Source organism: Hemiscyllium ocellatum, chromosome 43, assembly GCF_020745735.1.
Source record: "Hemiscyllium ocellatum isolate sHemOce1 chromosome 43, sHemOce1.pat.X.cur, whole genome shotgun sequence".
Lineage (NCBI taxonomy): Eukaryota > Metazoa > Chordata > Chondrichthyes > Orectolobiformes > Hemiscylliidae > Hemiscyllium > Hemiscyllium ocellatum.
The window spans coordinates 20,370,431-20,388,291 of record NC_083443.1 but is presented as its reverse complement, the minus strand read 5'-3'; the positions used below and the strand labels follow the sequence as shown (position 1 = coordinate 20,388,291).

Here is a 17,861-nt window from a genome sequence, read left to right as displayed (position 1 = left end):
GTACTTATGACTCAGCTAACATGGTGTCTCTCCTCCTCCACTGCTGCAAGAATGCCCCAAGGTGTAGTATGTTGGCAAAATCAAGTTTCAATGCCACAATGAAACTGCACAACAAGCACCTGACAGAAATGTTCCTTTCCAGTGGTGGAACACTGGCTAAGGCCATTCAGCTTTGGACCTCCAGTTAAATATCCTCCAACACAGACTTTGGGACATGAAACAATGCAGAGTTGCTACTATCTATAGACAGACAGACAGTCATTGTGGCATTACACAAATCCTTACTTTGACAACAAAACCAATTGCGATAGAAATCACTTTAAACTCAGCCTCAGACCTTATCTTGAGGCAGTGACTTGAAAGAAATTCTGGGATTTACATATTAATCAAATGAAACCTGCACCTTTGTTCTAACTGATTAAAGACTTAACAGCCATCAAGGTTTGTTCAATATAATTTGCTTAAGTTGTATGATCCTTTTGATCTTTTCCTTTATAAATTGTGTCCAATGTATTCTGTCTCTCGAATTGCCTGAGGAAGTAAAAGGGCCTCAGAGCTTGTTTCAAATAAACCTGTTTGACTGTAAGCCATTGTTTTGATTTTTGACTTTATCTACCCCAGTCTAACATGAGCACCTCACCATGTTCAGTTCAGTGGAGAGCATTAAAATAGAGATCAAACTCTGAGATGCTCGAATGCATTTTAACCATATAAATCTTGTATCGAATAAAGCAACAAAGGTGGACACGTTTTCTTTGAAATGGTAACAGCTTTATTTTCCTGCTGGATTTAATTTGTTAGCTACTAATTACTTGAAATGGAGAAAATTGCCACTGTAGTCTAAATGAAAGATTTGATATTGTCTAACTCACTTTTTTCAATTACTGAAATGCAACAACCATTTTGCTCCAAACTAATAAACCATACAATCAAATCTGGAATCCTCTAGCCATACTGTTTGTTTGCCAGTGAAGTGTATATGTAAAACCAGAATATTTAACTTTGTATTGTTATTATTCTGCACATTTTTTGGAGTATTGTTTTGAAGAATAAACAATCCAACCCAGTATGTTCATGAACTATAACTAGGATTGACTTTGAATTAAAATTAAGCAGCATTAAGTACCTGCAATTTTAAATAAAGTATTTTGTCACATTTTGTTTGTCAAAATTGAATATCTTGAATTGTGACACGCATCCCACAGACATTAAAAAGATGTTCATGATTTGCTATACACCAATTGAATCTTGAAGGTAAAGCTGTACAAAATATCAAAATTCAGCTTTGTGCATGTTCACACAGGAATTTTATTTAAACTTTCAGCCAACAAAACAATGATAAGTGCAGCTTAGCTCATGCAAGTCAATTATCTTGTTAGATTGTGCTATCCTCTGGTGCTCTTTCACTAAATAATGCAGTACAGTACATTACCCTTCGACCAAAAAGTTGATAAATGACATGTTCTGTAACTTATTACCTGTAGCTTCTCAGTATACTTATCTCCTTGACCATTCAAAGTTGGGTTTACATTTCCCAGTCCAATAATAGCAAATCATCAAAGGCCGAACCTGTTTCAGTCCAGACTTCTCAAAGAAAAGTGCTGCATTCTAAAAATCTGACTTAAAACTTACACTGTTTTTCTTTGGACAAAAGGCAGCACCAACCCACCAAATGGAACAAATATTTATTAAGACAATTGAATTGTACTGAACACAAGTATAAATGTGTTAAACTTATTTCAAAGTATTAGTGAACATTCAGTACTAAAGGCAACCTTTCAAACTCACGTAATCTACTTCAAGTGTTGGTAATTAGTAAGTGTTATTAGGCACAAACAGTGGATAATATACTAAGCACTTCTATTGAGCTATGTTGGCACACTAACCTGTTCCATTCTGCATACTTTGACTATATCCATTACTGCTTTAAATAATGTACACATGAATAAGTTTCTGGGGATAGGTAATGCTAATTTCTAATCCCTACTATGCTATACTGGACTATACATAATTCAGTATGACTAGTTTTAATAAGCTACCATATAAAATATGCTTATGAAAAACAATTGAACAATGCATTTTTAGAAAACAATTCCCATTAAGTACTTGTAGCTAGTTTTTATACACCTGTTAAAATATCACTTTGTAATTAAGGCAGTTAACCCACAAATATTACATGTTTTCCCTTTTCCTTTATCAATTAAATCCGTTTCAGAAATGTCAAGTTCCCAAAAATTCATTTTTGGTTGAATTCCAGATGACATGGCAATTATCCCAGCTTCAAATTGTTTTCTTGCCCTCATGTCCTGACTTGAAATTTTCCTGCTTTGGTGACATATTTTACACCTTTGAATGGTTTGTATCTTTCTCCATACATGTCCAGTCGATTCACTTTCAAGCCTAGGAAGGAAGTTAAAAAAAATACTAAAAATTCTCACTACCGTTGAATGTTGACCAATACTTTCGCAACTTAAATCCATGCAACTTTGTTATTATGACCTCCCCTCCATCGTAAGAGGAAAATGTGGATGTTCACCTGACGTTACATAACGTTCTAGTCAATTAACCTGATCCTGTTACATTTGAATATCCTGGCTTGAGCTGACCTGTAGTAATCAACTTCACACCACAAATGCCCAGCAATGACTCTCTTCAAAAAGAGACAATTATCACTGAATCCCCCACTAACAAAAATCCTTGGTTACTGTTGAGCAGAAACTCAACTGGACAAGCCACAAACAGTGGTTAGGAATACTGCAGTGAGTAACTCAACTGACTTCCCAAAGCCTATCCATCATCTCTGAAGGTACAAGTCAACAATATGCACTCACCCAGGCAAGTGGGACTTGTCCTTGCATCAGGAGCAGCAGTTTGAACCACCACCACCAAAAAGGCACTGCAGAAATTCAAAGATGCTTAGACAGCAACTTCAAAACATATCACTTCCATTTCTAAGGACAAGGGCAACAGATACATAGGAATATCACCTGCAAGTACCCCTTCAAGACACTCAGCAGCCTGATTTGGAAATATTATTACTCCTTCACTAACTGGGTCAAAGTCTTTGAATTCTCTCCTTAGCAGCTTTGTGGGTCAATTTACAGCATGTGGACTGCACTGGGTCAAGGAGGCAGCTGACCTTTAAGGGCAACTAGAGACAGGTAGCAAATACTGGCCAGTCAGCAACACACATCCCACAAGTTATAAATTGCTACAAGCTACACACAACAGGTTGGGGCCAAGAGTACAAAGATAATCTTGTTAACCATCATTATGTTTCAGAAGAAAAAAAAACTTAACATGCCCAGGATATGGGTAGAGTCTCAACCAGACCCAGCTGGCAGTACTATAGAAGAGGCAAAAATGAATGTATTCAATAATGTTACATGGAAACGTACTAAATTCAAGTAGACCATTCAATATAATCATGACTGCTGATCAAGATTATCCCCTCAATCCCACACTCTCTTATTATCTCTTGATCCCTTTAGCTACAAGGGCTCTTTGAATATTCACTATTTTAGCCTCAAGCACTTGTACTGAATTCCATACTCATCTATAAATTTCTCATCAATTCTTAAAAAGTTTACCACTTAAATATTGGTCCAAAATACTTCTCATCTATGACAAAATAGTAATTACTAAAATGAGTAATTAAATGAGTACTTCCTTATTGTATTACATACTCTGAGGAAACTGTTACAAAGGAACTGAATTTTCACTGAGAATGTCCACGTCATCTTCCTCTAAATCATTCCTGATGAAGGGAATATGCTCGAAACGTCGAATTCTCTATTCCTGAATGCTGCCTGGCCTGCTGTGCTTTGACCAGCAACACATTTGCAGCTGTGATCTCCAGCATCTGCAGACCTCATTTTTTACTCGCACATTTTGTTTCTACCTACTCAATCAGAGACCTTAATCTAATTAAATTTTTCATTAATGTTTTTGTTTTGGTCTTTGGTGCAGTTTCAGAGAACACCTCTGGGACACCCGGGCCAACCAACCCAACCACCCTGTGGCTCAACACTTCAACTTCCCCTCCCACTCCACCAAGGACATGCAGGTTCTTGGACTCCTCCATCGCCAGACCATAACAACACGACGGTTGGAGGAAGAGCGCCTCATCTTCCGCCTGGGAACCCTCCAACCACAAGGGATGAATTCCGATTTCTCCAGTTTCTTCATTTCCCCTCCCCCCACCTTGTCTCAGTCAAAACCCTCAAACTCAGCACCGCCTTCCTAATCTGCAATCTTCTTCCTGACCTCTCCACCCCCACCCCATTCCACCCTATCACCATCACCTTGACTTCCTTCCACCTATCACATTTCCATCGCCCCTCTCCCAAGTCCTTCCTCCCTACCTTTTATCTTAGTCTGCTGGACACACTTTCCTCATTCCTGAAGGGCTTATGCCCAAAACGTTGAATCTCCTGCTCCTTGGATGCTGCCTGACCTGCTGCGCTTTTCCAGCAACACATTTTCAGCTCTGATCTCCAGCATCTGCAGACCTCACTTTCTCCTTGCTGTTTTAACATTGTCAATATTTGAAAATTTTCTCTGCGACTGAGGTTTCTTCCATTAAAATTATTTTTTGACAGTTACCATTTAAGTCCATTTCACCATCAGGTAATTTTCTTACACTTGATAATTTTCAGTATTCAAAGATTTGCCCAGTTAGACATTTCAATGCATCTGTCTCTAAATATTGCAGTATTTTAAGTGTACACATCAATCTTAATCGTGCCATTCATAACCTCTGAAAGCATTTTATAGTCAGTGAAATACTTACTGAATTGTATTCATTGCATTTGGAAACAGTCAATTCACAGACAGTAAGCTTGCACTAACAACAATGAGAACAGCTCAATCAATGTCTGTTGATTGACTGAAATATTCAACAGGACACTAGGGATAATTTTTCTGCTCCTATTGGAAATTATGCCATGTTTCTTTGACAGCATCTCATCAGTACAGAATTCACTCAAGTCTCTGGAGAAAGTAGATGCAATTCCCAACACCCAACACCATTGCTTATTAAAACTGCCATACAACAGCTTCAACTCTCCATTATCTTCTTTCAATACAAATTCAACTTCAATGTTGTGGTCCACCTGCAGATGTGGGTAATTCATTTCCAATAGGTGTATCACATTTACTACTAAGTTCTGAATTGTGACATACAGCCATTTGCAAAAGATTTAAAAACCGGTACAAATCAGCGATCTTGTATAATAAGATCCTTGCAGCACACTGCTGGTTGTTGGCCTCCAGTCTGAAAACATTTCACCACCAGCTGCTGTCTCCTACCTTCACTGCCATTTTTATTACTGTCTTGTCAGCATTCTTTAAAGTCAACCCCACATTTTTTTCTCACCTGATACAGCAAGTTGTTGGATTCGAAACTGAATGTTAATTGTTGGATTCTCTTCTGGTTTGGGTGCCCCAGATTGTAGGTTAACCAATCCCTTTAAAGTTGGTAACTTGGGCAAAGTAATTTTTCCAATATCCCAATTTAACACCTGGGAGAAAGCCACAGAATCACATCAAATTATTAAATCTGTCACTTCCCTCTGAGAAATTAAGTTAATCTTAAGGATTATTTTCAATATGTTTAAAATCTTATCAATGGTAACTAACATTATATATTGCATAATAAAAATTACTCAAATGCTGGGACTTACCTTGGTAACTGGATCAAACGTGTAAGTGCCCTGTGCTGCAGTCAGGGTCATATTAAGCACTCCTTTAGGCATATGAATAATCATTAGAACATTCTCCAGTATCTTTCCCATGGTCTGTTTTGGCCCAACTGTTACATCAAATCGCCCTGTAGATCCATTTTCTCTGAAGCTGATGTTGTGTTTTACATAAACTGGTATTGCCACCAAGCTGAAAATACAAATCTTGACTAGTATGGTTTCAGATTCCAATTTTTTTTTGAGATTTTGATTGGTTAACAGCAGCTGACAATGTTTTTAATTCAGAATTTGAAGTCTTTATCAAATTCCCCTTTAAGTTTCAATTTTTCAGGGAATGGAAATAAAAGAACTGAGTAGGAATCTAGTCAATCCTGCTCCTACACTCTTGGCTCAACTTTAACTTCCCATGTCTCCCTCCCAATAACCCTTCAGTCTCTTAATGCAAGAGAATTCTTAGATTTAGGATTCCGATCTTAAGCAAGCAATGGGAGTTGGTGATGATAAATTGGGGACCATTACCTCAAGTGATGATGGTGGATAGGCAATAGCAGAGAGTGCAAATGGAAGAGGTGCAACCATTTCTTCATGTGGACTAAAGTGAATCAGCTGAAGACTCATTTATGTCATGCTGGGGACCACTGGAAGAGGCCAAGATGAGTCATCCACTTGTCACTTCTGGCTGAAGAATGTGTGGTTAACTAAGGAGGTTAAAGGTTGCATTCAAAGTAAAAGCTAATTGCACAAAGATGGACGGCAGGTCAGAGGATTGGACAAAATGTCAAAATCAGCCAAGAATTATTTCAAGATTAAGGAAGGAAAAAATAGTACAAGAGAAAACCAGCCAGAGATGTTAAAGCAACTAGGAAGACATAACTAAGTAGTTAAAGTGAATAGTAGTCACAGAAGCATAGAGTTGTACAGCTCTGAAAGTCTCTTTTTTTCAGTCCAACTCATACATTCAGACCAGATGTCTGAAATTAATCTAGTCCCACTTGTCTGCACTTGGTCCATATCATACTCAGCCTGTTCTATTCATGTACCCAACCAGATGCCTTTTAAATGGTACCAGCCTCCACTATTTCTGGCAGCTTATCTGAAACCAAGCCTTGTATTTTGGACTCCCCTTAACTGGGGAAAAGTCCTTGGCTATTAACCTTTTCCATGCCCCTCATGACTTATAAACCTCTGTCAGGTCAACCATCAGCCTCAGATGATACAGGGAAAATAGCCCCAGCCTCTCCCTGTAGCTCAAACTCTCTAGCCCCACCAACCTTGTAAATCTTTTCTGCACCTTTCAAGTTTAACAACATCTTTCCTCTAGCAGGGAAACCAGAATTGAATGCAGTATTTCAAAATTGGCCTAACCAATGTTCTGCACAGCCACAAAATGACATTACAGCTTCTATACTCAATTCTCTGACCAATAAAGGCAAGTGTAGCAAATATCTTCTTTGCTACCCTGTCTACCTGTGACTCCACCTTCAAAGAACTATGAACCTGCAGCCCAAGGTCTCTTTGTTCAGTAACGCTTCCCAGGACCCTACCATGAAGTGTACAAGTCGTATCCTGATTTGCCTTACATCTAAATGAAACTCCATCTTCCATTCCTCGACCCAACTGATCAAGCTCCTGTTACACTGAGATACCTTCTTAACTGTTCACTAATTTTAGTATCATCTGCAAACTTACTAACTGTACTTCCTATTATTGAAGTGTAAATCATTCATCTAAATGACAAAACACAGTGGACCCAGCTCCGATCCTTGCAGCACACCGCTGGTTGTTAGCCTCCAGTCTGAAAACATTTCACCACCACCTGCTGTGTCCAACTTTCAAGCCAATTTTGTATCCAAATGGCAGGCTCTCTCTCGGTTGCACATAATCCAACCTTGATAAGTCTACTACATGGAACCTGTAGAATGCCTTGTTCAAGTCCTTATAGACAACATCCAATGTGCTGCCTTCAATCCTCTTTGACACTTCGAAAAACTCATTAGTGAGACACTATTGCCGACTCACAAAGCCATGTTGACTATCCCTAATCCGTCCTTGCTTTCCTAGATACATGTAAATCCTGTCCCTCAGAATATACTCTGCCAACTTATCCACCACTGACGTCATGATCATTGGTTGGCAGTTCCACGGTTTTTACTTACCACCTTTCTTAAATAATGGGACCACATTAATCACTCTCCAGTTTTCTGGCACCTTACCCGTGGTTAATAGGGATACAAATATCTCAGCAAGCAGTCCAGGAAACACTCCCTTAGAAAATGATAGTGGGAATTTGAAATGGAGTACAAGGAAATGATAAATGAACTGCTACTTTGCATCTGTCTTTATGAGCAAGATACAAGTTACATTGCAGCAATTGCGTAAATCAGCAAATGGGAAGGAGGAAAGAACTCAAAATTACAATGACTAGGGAAGTGGCACCCAACAAGTTGTAGGAACTGCTGATAAGTGCACAGATCTGACAGTTGGTGCTTTTAAGATCTGAGGATGAAGTCAATTCAATGTTTCCATGTTCCAAACTTCCTGAGATTGAGTTATTCCACTAGACTAGACAATAGCAAATCTAGCTCCTTTTATTCATAAAGAGAATGGGACAGAAAGTTAGCTGAATGTTTATTAAAGGACATTTATAGCTGGGCACTTAGAAAAATTCAAGGTAATCAGACAGAGTCAACATGGTTTTGTGAAAGGGAAATCATGTTCACCCAATCTACCGTAATTACTTCAGGTGGTAATGTGCTGTGAATGAAGGGGAACCAGTTAATGTCCCCTTCACTTATTTCCAGAAGGCACTTGATAAGTTGTCACATTAAAAGGTTATTCCAGAATTTAAAAAAAACTCTCATGTTGAAATTAACCCATTGGTATTGATAGATTGCCTTGCTAACATTAAATAGTAGGTATAAGTGAGTCTTTTTCTAATCAGTAAAACTAAATGAGTGATATATCAGAAGAATTAGCTTTGTATAATTGATACAAATGACTTGAAGGGAATAAAGATATTGTTGTTTCATTTGTTCATGACACAAAGTGAAAACCATGAAAAGCTTTGAACGTTAGTTTAAATTAATGCACTGAAGATGTGACAAATGAAGTTCCATGTGACAAGTTGTCCACTTTGGCAGGGAGAATTTTAAAAAATGGTAAGATTGCAGAGCTCAGATTTTCAGCAATTGGAGTATCCTTATATATGAATTACCATATGCTTGTATGAAAAGTAATTAGCAAAGCTAATAAAATGCTACTTCTTATTGGAAGGGGAATTAATTCAAAAGTAGATGGTTATACCAGAGTGAAATTGAAATTAGCGAAACAACATCTGAAATGCTTTGTATATTACTGGTTTCTTTCAGGAAAGATGTAAATGCATTAGAAGCAATTCTGAGGTTTTATGAGACTAATACCAGGAAAAGAAAGATTGCTCAAGCTGGAGTTTAGAAGAGCAAAAGGCAAATTTGAATGAAACATAAAAGATTCTGAAGGATCTTGACAGGGTCAATGTGGAAAGGATGTTTCCTCTTGTAAGTGAATCCAGACTTCTGGGCCATTGGTTAAAAATCAGGTTGAGACAGAGCAGAAGTTTTTTCCCCTCAGGGTTGAATCTCTATGGGTTACTTCTTTAAAAAGGCTGTGAAAGCATCGTCTTTGATTGCTTTTAAGACAGATGGATAAGTTCTTGATAAGCAAGGAGGTGAAACGTTATCAGCAGTAATCCACAAGACGAGGGGCCTATGCCTGCTCCTATGATCGCTGCTCTCTGAAGACAATTCTACAATTGAAGAAGCTCTCAAAAAAAACTAATTTGCATCGATAAACCGTGTCTCCTGCGCCTACACTTTTCCGCAATAGGAAACATCTTGCAGCATTCACCTTGTCAACTCTCCTCAGCAAATTGTGCACTTAACTAAGACTGCCCTTATTAATCTGAAGTCCAATAGGTAAAGGCCCAACCAACTCACCCCCTCACATCAGGGATTAATTGAGCCAATATTCACTGAACTACTGCCTACATAATCATATTCTTTGTTTAGCAAGGAGACCAAAACTCAATACTCAAGACAGTGTAAGATTCTATATAAACAGGCAGATCAGAGGAGGAATTAGATTAATTTCAGAGATAAGGGACTTGTCTTACAAGAAAAGCCTAAGCAGTTCAGGCCTACACTCTTTGGAGATTAGAAGAACGAGAGATCTAATTCAGGCATAAAAAGATGCTAAAGGAGATTGACAAAGCTGACGTAGAAAGGAAGTTTCCACGTATAAGGCAATCTAGAAAGAAGTTTTAGGATAAGGGGTAGTAGATTGAAAACAGAGGAGGAAAACTTACTTCTCTCAAAAGGGTTGCAAGTGTGTGAAATTCCTTACCTCCAAGGGGAGTGGATGCTGGGACATGGAATATATTTAAGGAGTAGATGGACAGATTTCTAATTAGAAATGGACTGAAGGATTATGGAGAACAGGCAGATAAGTGGAGTTGAGGCTGAGATGACATCAACCATGATTATAAAAGACAGAATAGGCTTGAGGGGGCTAAGTTGCCTACTCCTCCTAGTTTTGTGTTTTTACACAGCTATTACAATTATCCTGGATTTTTCTTGCAATCAACATCAACATTCCATTTGTATTCCTGATTACTCGCTTTACTTGCATTCCAAAGTTGTGATTCATGCATCAGGGCACCCAGTAATTACAAGTCTATTACTGGGACATCATTTGTCATTACTTTCCAATTTGAATACATATTCATTATTCCTATTACCTATCATCGACCACTTAAGCAGCTATATAAACAGCGATGAATATTAACTTTAGCAAACAAGTTTTTATATGGAACCTGAGTGAATGCCTTCTGTAAATCCATTTTTACCACATCAACAGGTTTTCCTGTGTCACTCCTACCTGTTTTTAATTCTCCTATTCAAGTCTTGTCCACTGCTTTGTTCCACTTGACTTTCAAAACCACCACCACTATCTTTCCATTCTCAATCATTTGGTGTTTTGACTCTAGCCTGCCCTCTAAGAACTTTTATATTTATACCTTTACCACTGCAAAATATTTGAAGTAGGAGCCTTATAAAGCAAAATTAGGACTCTTACTACAAAACAGTATAAGGGCAACATGGCCAAAAACTTGGTCAAAAATCTAAATGAGATTTTTGTTGCTTTGGCTTGACTTGATGAAGCTCCTTCGAAGACTCTACTTTCTCCTCATGCAAATTTATCTCACATAACTGTTTCCTCCTGATCTGGTATTTTTCTACTTCATTACAATAACAGAGGCATTTTACAGTCAGCACTCCATCTAACATGGAAGTTAGAGTTGAGAAGGAAGAATAAGAGTGTCTGGCCAACCTGAAAAGCTACTCAAACTAAAATATTCAAATGCTTTCATTTGGTAGCCTGAGCTTCAAAGAAAAATTCAAACCAGTTTGAGCATTTTATTTTTCATTGCTGATGAACTGACCAAAATGCTGACGTCTTCCAATTCTCAAGATACCACCTGCCAGTATCAAGTTTAATTTATCAATATTGAACATTAGTTGGCAAACCTAATAATATCAAAGGAATACACAGAAATTGCTGACTGCATCCTATCTGTAGCTTTCCTTTAAAACTAGTTAAGTACATCAGTTATTTCCTCTTTATTATCCAAGGATTTTCTTAAACTGGTTAAATTTTCAAAAACAAAAAAAACCCTTACTTTTGAGAGCTGACATGGTAAGACATCAAACGGAAATTTCCATCTGGAGGAATGAATGACAGAACTCGCTCAGATTCCCATCTTTTAAAGCGAACACATGGATGGAAGCTGACATCATCTAGCAGCCTTGGATTCTACCATTGATGAAAATTAGGGTTCACTTTTAGGCATGAGTAATTAGTGTTTGAAGATTTAAATGAATGAAGTAAACTGAAGAACTTTATTAAATGTTTAAATTAGCAGATTATGGATGAAGTTAAGGGATCTCTCAACTTCTGTGAATTAAGTAAATATAGTACTTACCATAAAGGAAAGGGTGAGGTCTGGCATTCCAGTTAGCTTGATGCAAGCATCGATAACACCCTGGATTTCAGCAAAGACCGTTGATCCTAGCACAAAAATAAACTAGCAGACCTAAAACTACTTAAAATGTAAGAGTATTTTGTACAAACTATTTGCAAAACAAAATTACTTAACGTTTAGCATATTGAAGACTTACGAGAAGTGTGCATGGAGTGCATTTTCCTTTAACTGAAATGGTTTTCTTTCTAATAGCTGTAGGATCTGATTGGCTACACTGAATACAATAGTTGTAAAATGAACTTGTTACCTGATTTGTCAATGATGGCATCAATTTCCTCCGTAACATCAAAATAAGCTTCATTATTTGTATATTTGACTCCTGCTCTTCGCCATGGGATATTGGACAATTGGCCCGTTGGAAGTTGATCTCCTACATTACTGCTACCTAACAATTAAAAACATAAGGCATAACCATCCATTTCTTGTGGTAGTGTAACGCTAATACTGGGATAAATCTGCACTCTACAAGATTGTAGTTCCTACACAATCCAAAGATATATTTAAAGTTTTCCGCATACTAAGCATTTTAATTAAGGAAATTGGACGAAGATCAAGGAAATCTTAGTTTGAGTACTTTTTGACCATTTCAGTAATTTGAACTGAAAACTCCACTTGCTGGTGATGATAGTGCAGCTCCTCCTCCTTTTCCTCTCAGCTACGGAACCATGATGTGCATATTTTAGCAAGTTTCAACTGGGAAGCTGAAATGATTTTAAACAGCATTGTCATTTTCACTTCTGTGGCCAGTTAAAGAAAGATAAGATGTGTGACTTTACAGATTGGCCACAGCCTATAAGAATGCAATAAGGGCTTTTGTGGCAGTGTTAATGTGCCTACTTCTGAACCAGGAGGCCTGGTTTCAAGTCCCACCTGCTTCGGAAGTGTGTAACATCTCCGTTCAGACTGATTTCAACAGATTATGCTGGCTGTTTGAAGAAGCACCTGGTGCCACCTTCTCCTTGTAGGCCTACTCACCTTTCCATTCAAATCACTTCACAATTTCCCCTTGAATGTTTCTATTGAACATGCTTCCATGATATTCACAGATAGTGCATTCTAATCCCAACCACTTGCAATGTAAGAAAGCTTTGTCACATGTTGCCAGTTTCTTTCACAAGTACCAAAATTTTCAATCCTTTTATCAATGCCAACAGATTCTACATCTACTCTGTCCAAACACCTCTTGACTTTGAACACTTGTCCATTTTCCTCTCAATTTTCTCTTTTCCCATTTCCCAGTTGAACTCTCTCTCAATATGTCCACATAACTCAAGTTCCTTATTGCTGGAACCATTTTGTGAATCTTTTCTGTACCCTGTCCACATCCTTCCCAAAGTATGACACTGGGAATTAAACCCAATACTCCAGATGAGGGAAATTGTGTTCAGCCATGATTTTGTACTCAGTTCCTCTACTGATAAATCCAAGATGCCTTATTAACTGCACTTTCAACCTTCCTGCCACTTTAACTTTACCTTAACTGATTTCAGTCAATAAAGTCACCATAGTAGCACAGGGCTGATCTCTCATGAAAGAAATGACTAATGGTGAGATTAACCAGAGGGTCACCATGCCTCAGGTGAGTTTGAGAATGTGGGGCCTTCATGGTAGCTCAACTGGTGCATTAACTGAGCCTGTGTTGTTATTGTCACTCTGCATTGCAAACCAGACAACTGACCTCTACAAATATATGTCAACCTCCTTCAGCACCCTTTTTAAAATTCTATTTTTAAACGACCCATTCACGATCTTTCCACCAAAATGAATCACTTCTCACTTTACTACATTTCCTGCAAGCCATGTCCATTTGAGGTTTTGCATGACCCTCCTCTCAGTTCATTATAAAACTAAATTTTGTGTCATTGTCAAATTCTGAAATTGTGTCCTGGTATAAGTTATTCATATACACCAGGAAGAATATGACACTTAACATCAACCCCTGGGGCATTCCAATGTAACCTTTCTCCAGTTTGCAAAACATCCATTAACCACTTCCATACATCATCCTGTTCCCTGGCCAACATCTTTCAACTCAGGCTTGCTGCAATGTTCCAGTGAAGCTGGAAGACCGTTACATCATTTTCCACTTGGGGACCCTTCTGGTCTCAATAGAATTCAATAACTTTAGGGCTGGAGCTCTTTCATATTCTGAACCCAACACCCCACACCAGGTCATGTTATCACATAGTCTGCTATTACACACAACCCATTGCTAGCCACTGACAGTCTCCATTAATAGCTATTCACGCTGCTAGCCAGATCATTGTCCATTCCTTTGTCTGTCCAACTGTGCATCTCCATCTTCGGACTCGTTTCTCACCTATCATTTACTCTTTACCCTCCACCTTATCTTCTGCATATTAACAGACATTTTCCCATCAGATCGGAGGAAAGGTCATTCAACCGAAAATGTTAACTGATGTCTGTCCATAAATGATGCCAGTACCTGCTGACGTTTTTCAGACATTTCTGGTTTTGTTTCCATTAACCACTGCTGTTTCCTGTCATTCAGCTAGTTTTGAATATATATTGCCACTGTTGCTATTATTTCATGAGCTCTTAACTTTGCTGAGGTTTGTTGCATGACAATTCGACATATACTGTATACGGACATCCAAAAGACTATCAATGTTACTGAAGTACGATAAGCATGATCCGTATCTCCAATCTGTTGATGGTCCATGTGTGTATACCCATTGCTCAATACCAAAATTGGCATAAAGGTGCAGATTTAGAATCTTACAGTACAGGAGGAGATTGGTCAGTCTATGCCTCTTAAAGATCAATTTCATTTAGTCTCATACATCAGCCTTTTCCCCAATAACCTCATAACTAGACCCTCTTCAAATATGCCTGCTAATTGTACATACAGATCTATGACTCATGTAATATATTCCAAATCTCAACATGGAAAGGAGTGTCTTAATTCCTCTTCAGTTGTTTTGTAAATTCTTACTTCTGTGACTTTGGCTAACAGGCCCACGTGCCGGAGAAAAAGTTTCTTCTTAGTATCAAAAAGAATCCTCATACTTCTGAACACCATTCTTTTGATGAGGTAGAAGAACCAATTCTTACCCGTAATAGTGTTAACAACAGAACGAAGAATTGTAGGAGGTTTAATTAATTCTTTTAAGATATTGGATTCAGTAGCCAATGGAAAACCATTATCCAACATTTCTTCCAGAAGTTCATACACGATAACAACATTATCCTTAATTGAAGCCTCAGAGCATTCTCCAAAATAGTCCTGAAGAACAACATGATAATGCATTTTTAAAAATTAAACTATTTGTGTCACACTGAAGATTCTGAACAATATGCATTTATGGGACATTTTAGAGCCTCAGGCCCATCCAATATCATTTATAGCTATCAACTACTTTTTAAACAACTGCAGTCACTTTTGGGTCAGAAATCTGTACACTGTCAATCATGTCTTACATGATAATGGTCCAACAGGTTTAATTGGAAGAGGTAAAAATATACTAGCTTACGGAGCGCTGCTCCGAAAGCTGGTGTGCTTCCAATCAAACCTGTTGGACTATAACCTGGTGTTGTGAGATTTTTAACTTTGCACACCCCAGTCCAACACTGGCATCTCCAAATCATGACTACATGATAATGGTGTTGCTTAAGCTGAAATGATTCCCCTTCTCTTTGTGACAGTGCCAAAAGGATCTTATGTCCACCTGAGAAGGTAGGCAGGAGCTCCATTTCCTGTCGTCTCAGGCACCCTCTCTTCAACAATGTGTGCAATTCTCCCTGAATAGGTGTCTCAAAAATCAAGGGATTTGGGAGCATTTTGGGAAGTTTAGTTAGGCCCATGAGGGTTGCATCGAACGCTGAAGCAGGCTCTTGTATTCAGTTGTCAGCCTTGAATTTTGCATTCAAGTCTCTGGAGGGGCACTTGAAGCCAACAAGCGTCTGACTCCCACCCAGGCCCTAGCTGACACACTCCAATGTTAAGTGCAACATAAATATATTCCCCAAATAAGATTCTCCTGCAAATAGATTCACTTCGCGTCGAAATACAATGACAGACGCCGAAGCTCGTCTGGTTTACATTGAGACACTTTTTATTCTCCCCTCCCTCAGTAATGTGTGAGCGTTCATGTACAAACCTGCAAAGTTTCTGCCACTCGATGGAGAAACTCAATTACAAATAGAGGAGGCACTTCGGACTGAATGACAGCAACAAAGAAGATCTTGTCTCTGTAGGTGCTGACCAAGTAGTGGTGGGGTGTGGGGATAACCGGAGGCACATTATCCGCCTCCCCGGCTTTCTCCTGGGCCTCGAAGAAATAGTCACAGACCGACCGGCTCACCACACTCTTCCAGTGTTTCTCCAGAAAGATATCGCCGGTGCTGTTGATGAGAAACAGGCTGTGGATCATTTTGTTCTTGGCTCGCCCCGCCAGTTAAATTTCTGTCCAGTTAAACGGTGAAGCGGTGTTGCCCGGCCACACGGACGGCCTCACCGACATCAACTCAGTCCGTCCAAGAGCAGCCTCGGGAATATGGCGGCGGCACCGCCGGAAGCACCTCCTGCTAACAGAAAACAACACATTTTCAAAGATTGTAAACATTCAAGGATCACCCCAAGCAGGTCCTGCACGAAAAAAAATGGATTGATGAGGGAGAAAGGGTATTTTGCTGCTAGCCCAATTGGAAGCAGGTTTGTTTTACTAATTCAAGTGCATAGAGACAACAACGGGTCACTTTACCCTAAAATGTCACGCCCCGTGACTACAAGGAACTCTTATTAATGGTCCTTGCTAGTCCCTTGAGTTCCGAGGAAGGGTCACCAGATCCAAAACATTAACTTTGATTTAGAATCAGAGTTGGACAGCACGAAAACAGACCCTGCAGTCCAACCCGTCCATGCCGATGAGATATCCTAAATTAATCTCGTCCCATTTGCCAGCATTTGGCCCATATCCCTCTAAATCCTATTCGTATACCCATCCCAAAGCCCTTTAAATGTAGTAATTGTACCAGCCTCTACCACTTCCTCTGGCAGCACATTGCACCGTCTTCTGCATGGAAAGGTCCCTTAGGTCTCTTTTAAATCGTTCCCTTCTCTCCCTCAACCTATGCTCACTACTTCTGGACTCCCCCAGGGAAAAGATCCTGTCTATTTACCCTATCCATGCCCCTCATATAAGATCACCCCCTCAGTCTCTAACACTCCAGGGAAAACAGCCCCAGACTATTCAGTCTCTCCCTGTAGCTCAAACCCTCCAACCCTGGCAACATTCTTGTGAATCTTTCCTGAACCTTTTCAAGTTTCACAACATCCTTCCTGTAGGGGAGGGAGACCAGAACTACAGACAATATTCCAAAAGTGGCCCAACAACCACAACATGATCTCTCAACTCAACTCCATGCTCTGACCGATAAAGGAAAGCATACCAAACACCTTCACTATCTTATTGACCTGCGACTCATTCTCTTCATAAATGCTGCCTGAGCTTTTCCAGCAGCTTCTGTTTTGAGTCCTTTGCTAGGTCAGGATGTACTTTCGGGTTTTCAGAATTATTACAGGCCATTCAGCTGATTGTTAAGTTGTTGCTCCAAACGACTTTGTGACTCTATGACTTCTTATATCTATGGATTTTCTTTTTGTTTGCATCATTTCATAAAATAAATAACAAGTTGTTCACAGTCCTGTGATATTTTTCTTTCTGACTCGCTCCCATATCTAATACCTAAAAACTACTGCAGAATGATTCTGGAAATTTGACAAACCTACGTTTCACTCGCTACTTTACAGCCTGCCATTGCTTGCAGCTGGCGAGTGCTTCTAGACTGAGTAAAATATTCAACAACATATTTCATATCATGAACTTGGATGGTCAATTTCACCAGCATGATCGACTGCTGCTATTTACAGCTTTGACTTCCCCCGTGATGATCTGCCTATTCCGCATGCGCATTGCTATACCTTATCGCTTCTCCGAGGCACTTCCTCTGTTCCGCGCATCGACGTCCCTCCGCTCCTCCCCCTCACTCACTCACCATTCGACGCAGCAGCCGCACCACTTTCCACGCGCTGCCTCTCCGCTGTCGTTCCCATCCTC

The 17,861-nt window shown here is 39.3% G+C and overlaps 1 protein-coding gene across 4 annotated transcripts; it reads right to left on the bottom strand.

The window, feature by feature from the left end:
- Positions 1-1,284: 1,284 nt before the first annotated feature.
- On the bottom strand, positions 1,285-17,833 carry LOC132835068 (AP-1 complex subunit mu). 4 transcript variants are annotated; one of them, XM_060854341.1, is made up of 9 exons: positions 17,800-17,833; positions 15,903-16,326; positions 14,857-15,028; positions 12,029-12,166; positions 11,722-11,807; positions 11,419-11,552; positions 5,685-5,892; positions 5,378-5,522; positions 1,285-2,400 (listed from the first exon to the last, which is right to left on the bottom strand). In XM_060854341.1, the coding sequence occupies exons 2-9, from the start codon at positions 16,173-16,175 to the stop codon at positions 2,300-2,302; spliced, it is 1,257 nt and encodes a 418-aa protein (XP_060710324.1). In that variant the 5' UTR covers positions 16,176-16,326; positions 17,800-17,833; the 3' UTR covers positions 1,285-2,299. The 4 variants fall into 4 exon arrangements, with proteins under 4 accessions (XP_060710324.1, XP_060710326.1, XP_060710323.1 ...); XM_060854343.1 differs by lacking the exon at positions 17,800-17,833 and adding an exon at positions 17,726-17,742; XM_060854340.1 differs by lacking the exon at positions 17,800-17,833 and adding an exon at positions 16,506-16,733.
- Positions 17,834-17,861: the final 28 nt, after the last annotated feature.

Bases quoted from the DNA above. Each gene is read 5' to 3' on its own strand.
- LOC132835068 (XM_060854341.1), bottom strand. From the start codon at position 16,175: ATGATCCACAGCCTGTTTCTCATCAACAGCACCGGCGATATCTTTCTG. The intron at 12,167-14,856 runs GTAAGAATTGGT...TTTAATTGTTAG, and splicing joins TGTTGTTAACACTATTACGG to GTAGCAGTAATGTAGGAGAT. The intron at 11,553-11,721 runs GTAAGTACTATA...CATCAATGGTAG, and splicing joins ACCTCACCCTTTCCTTTATG to AATCCAAGGCTGCTAGATGA.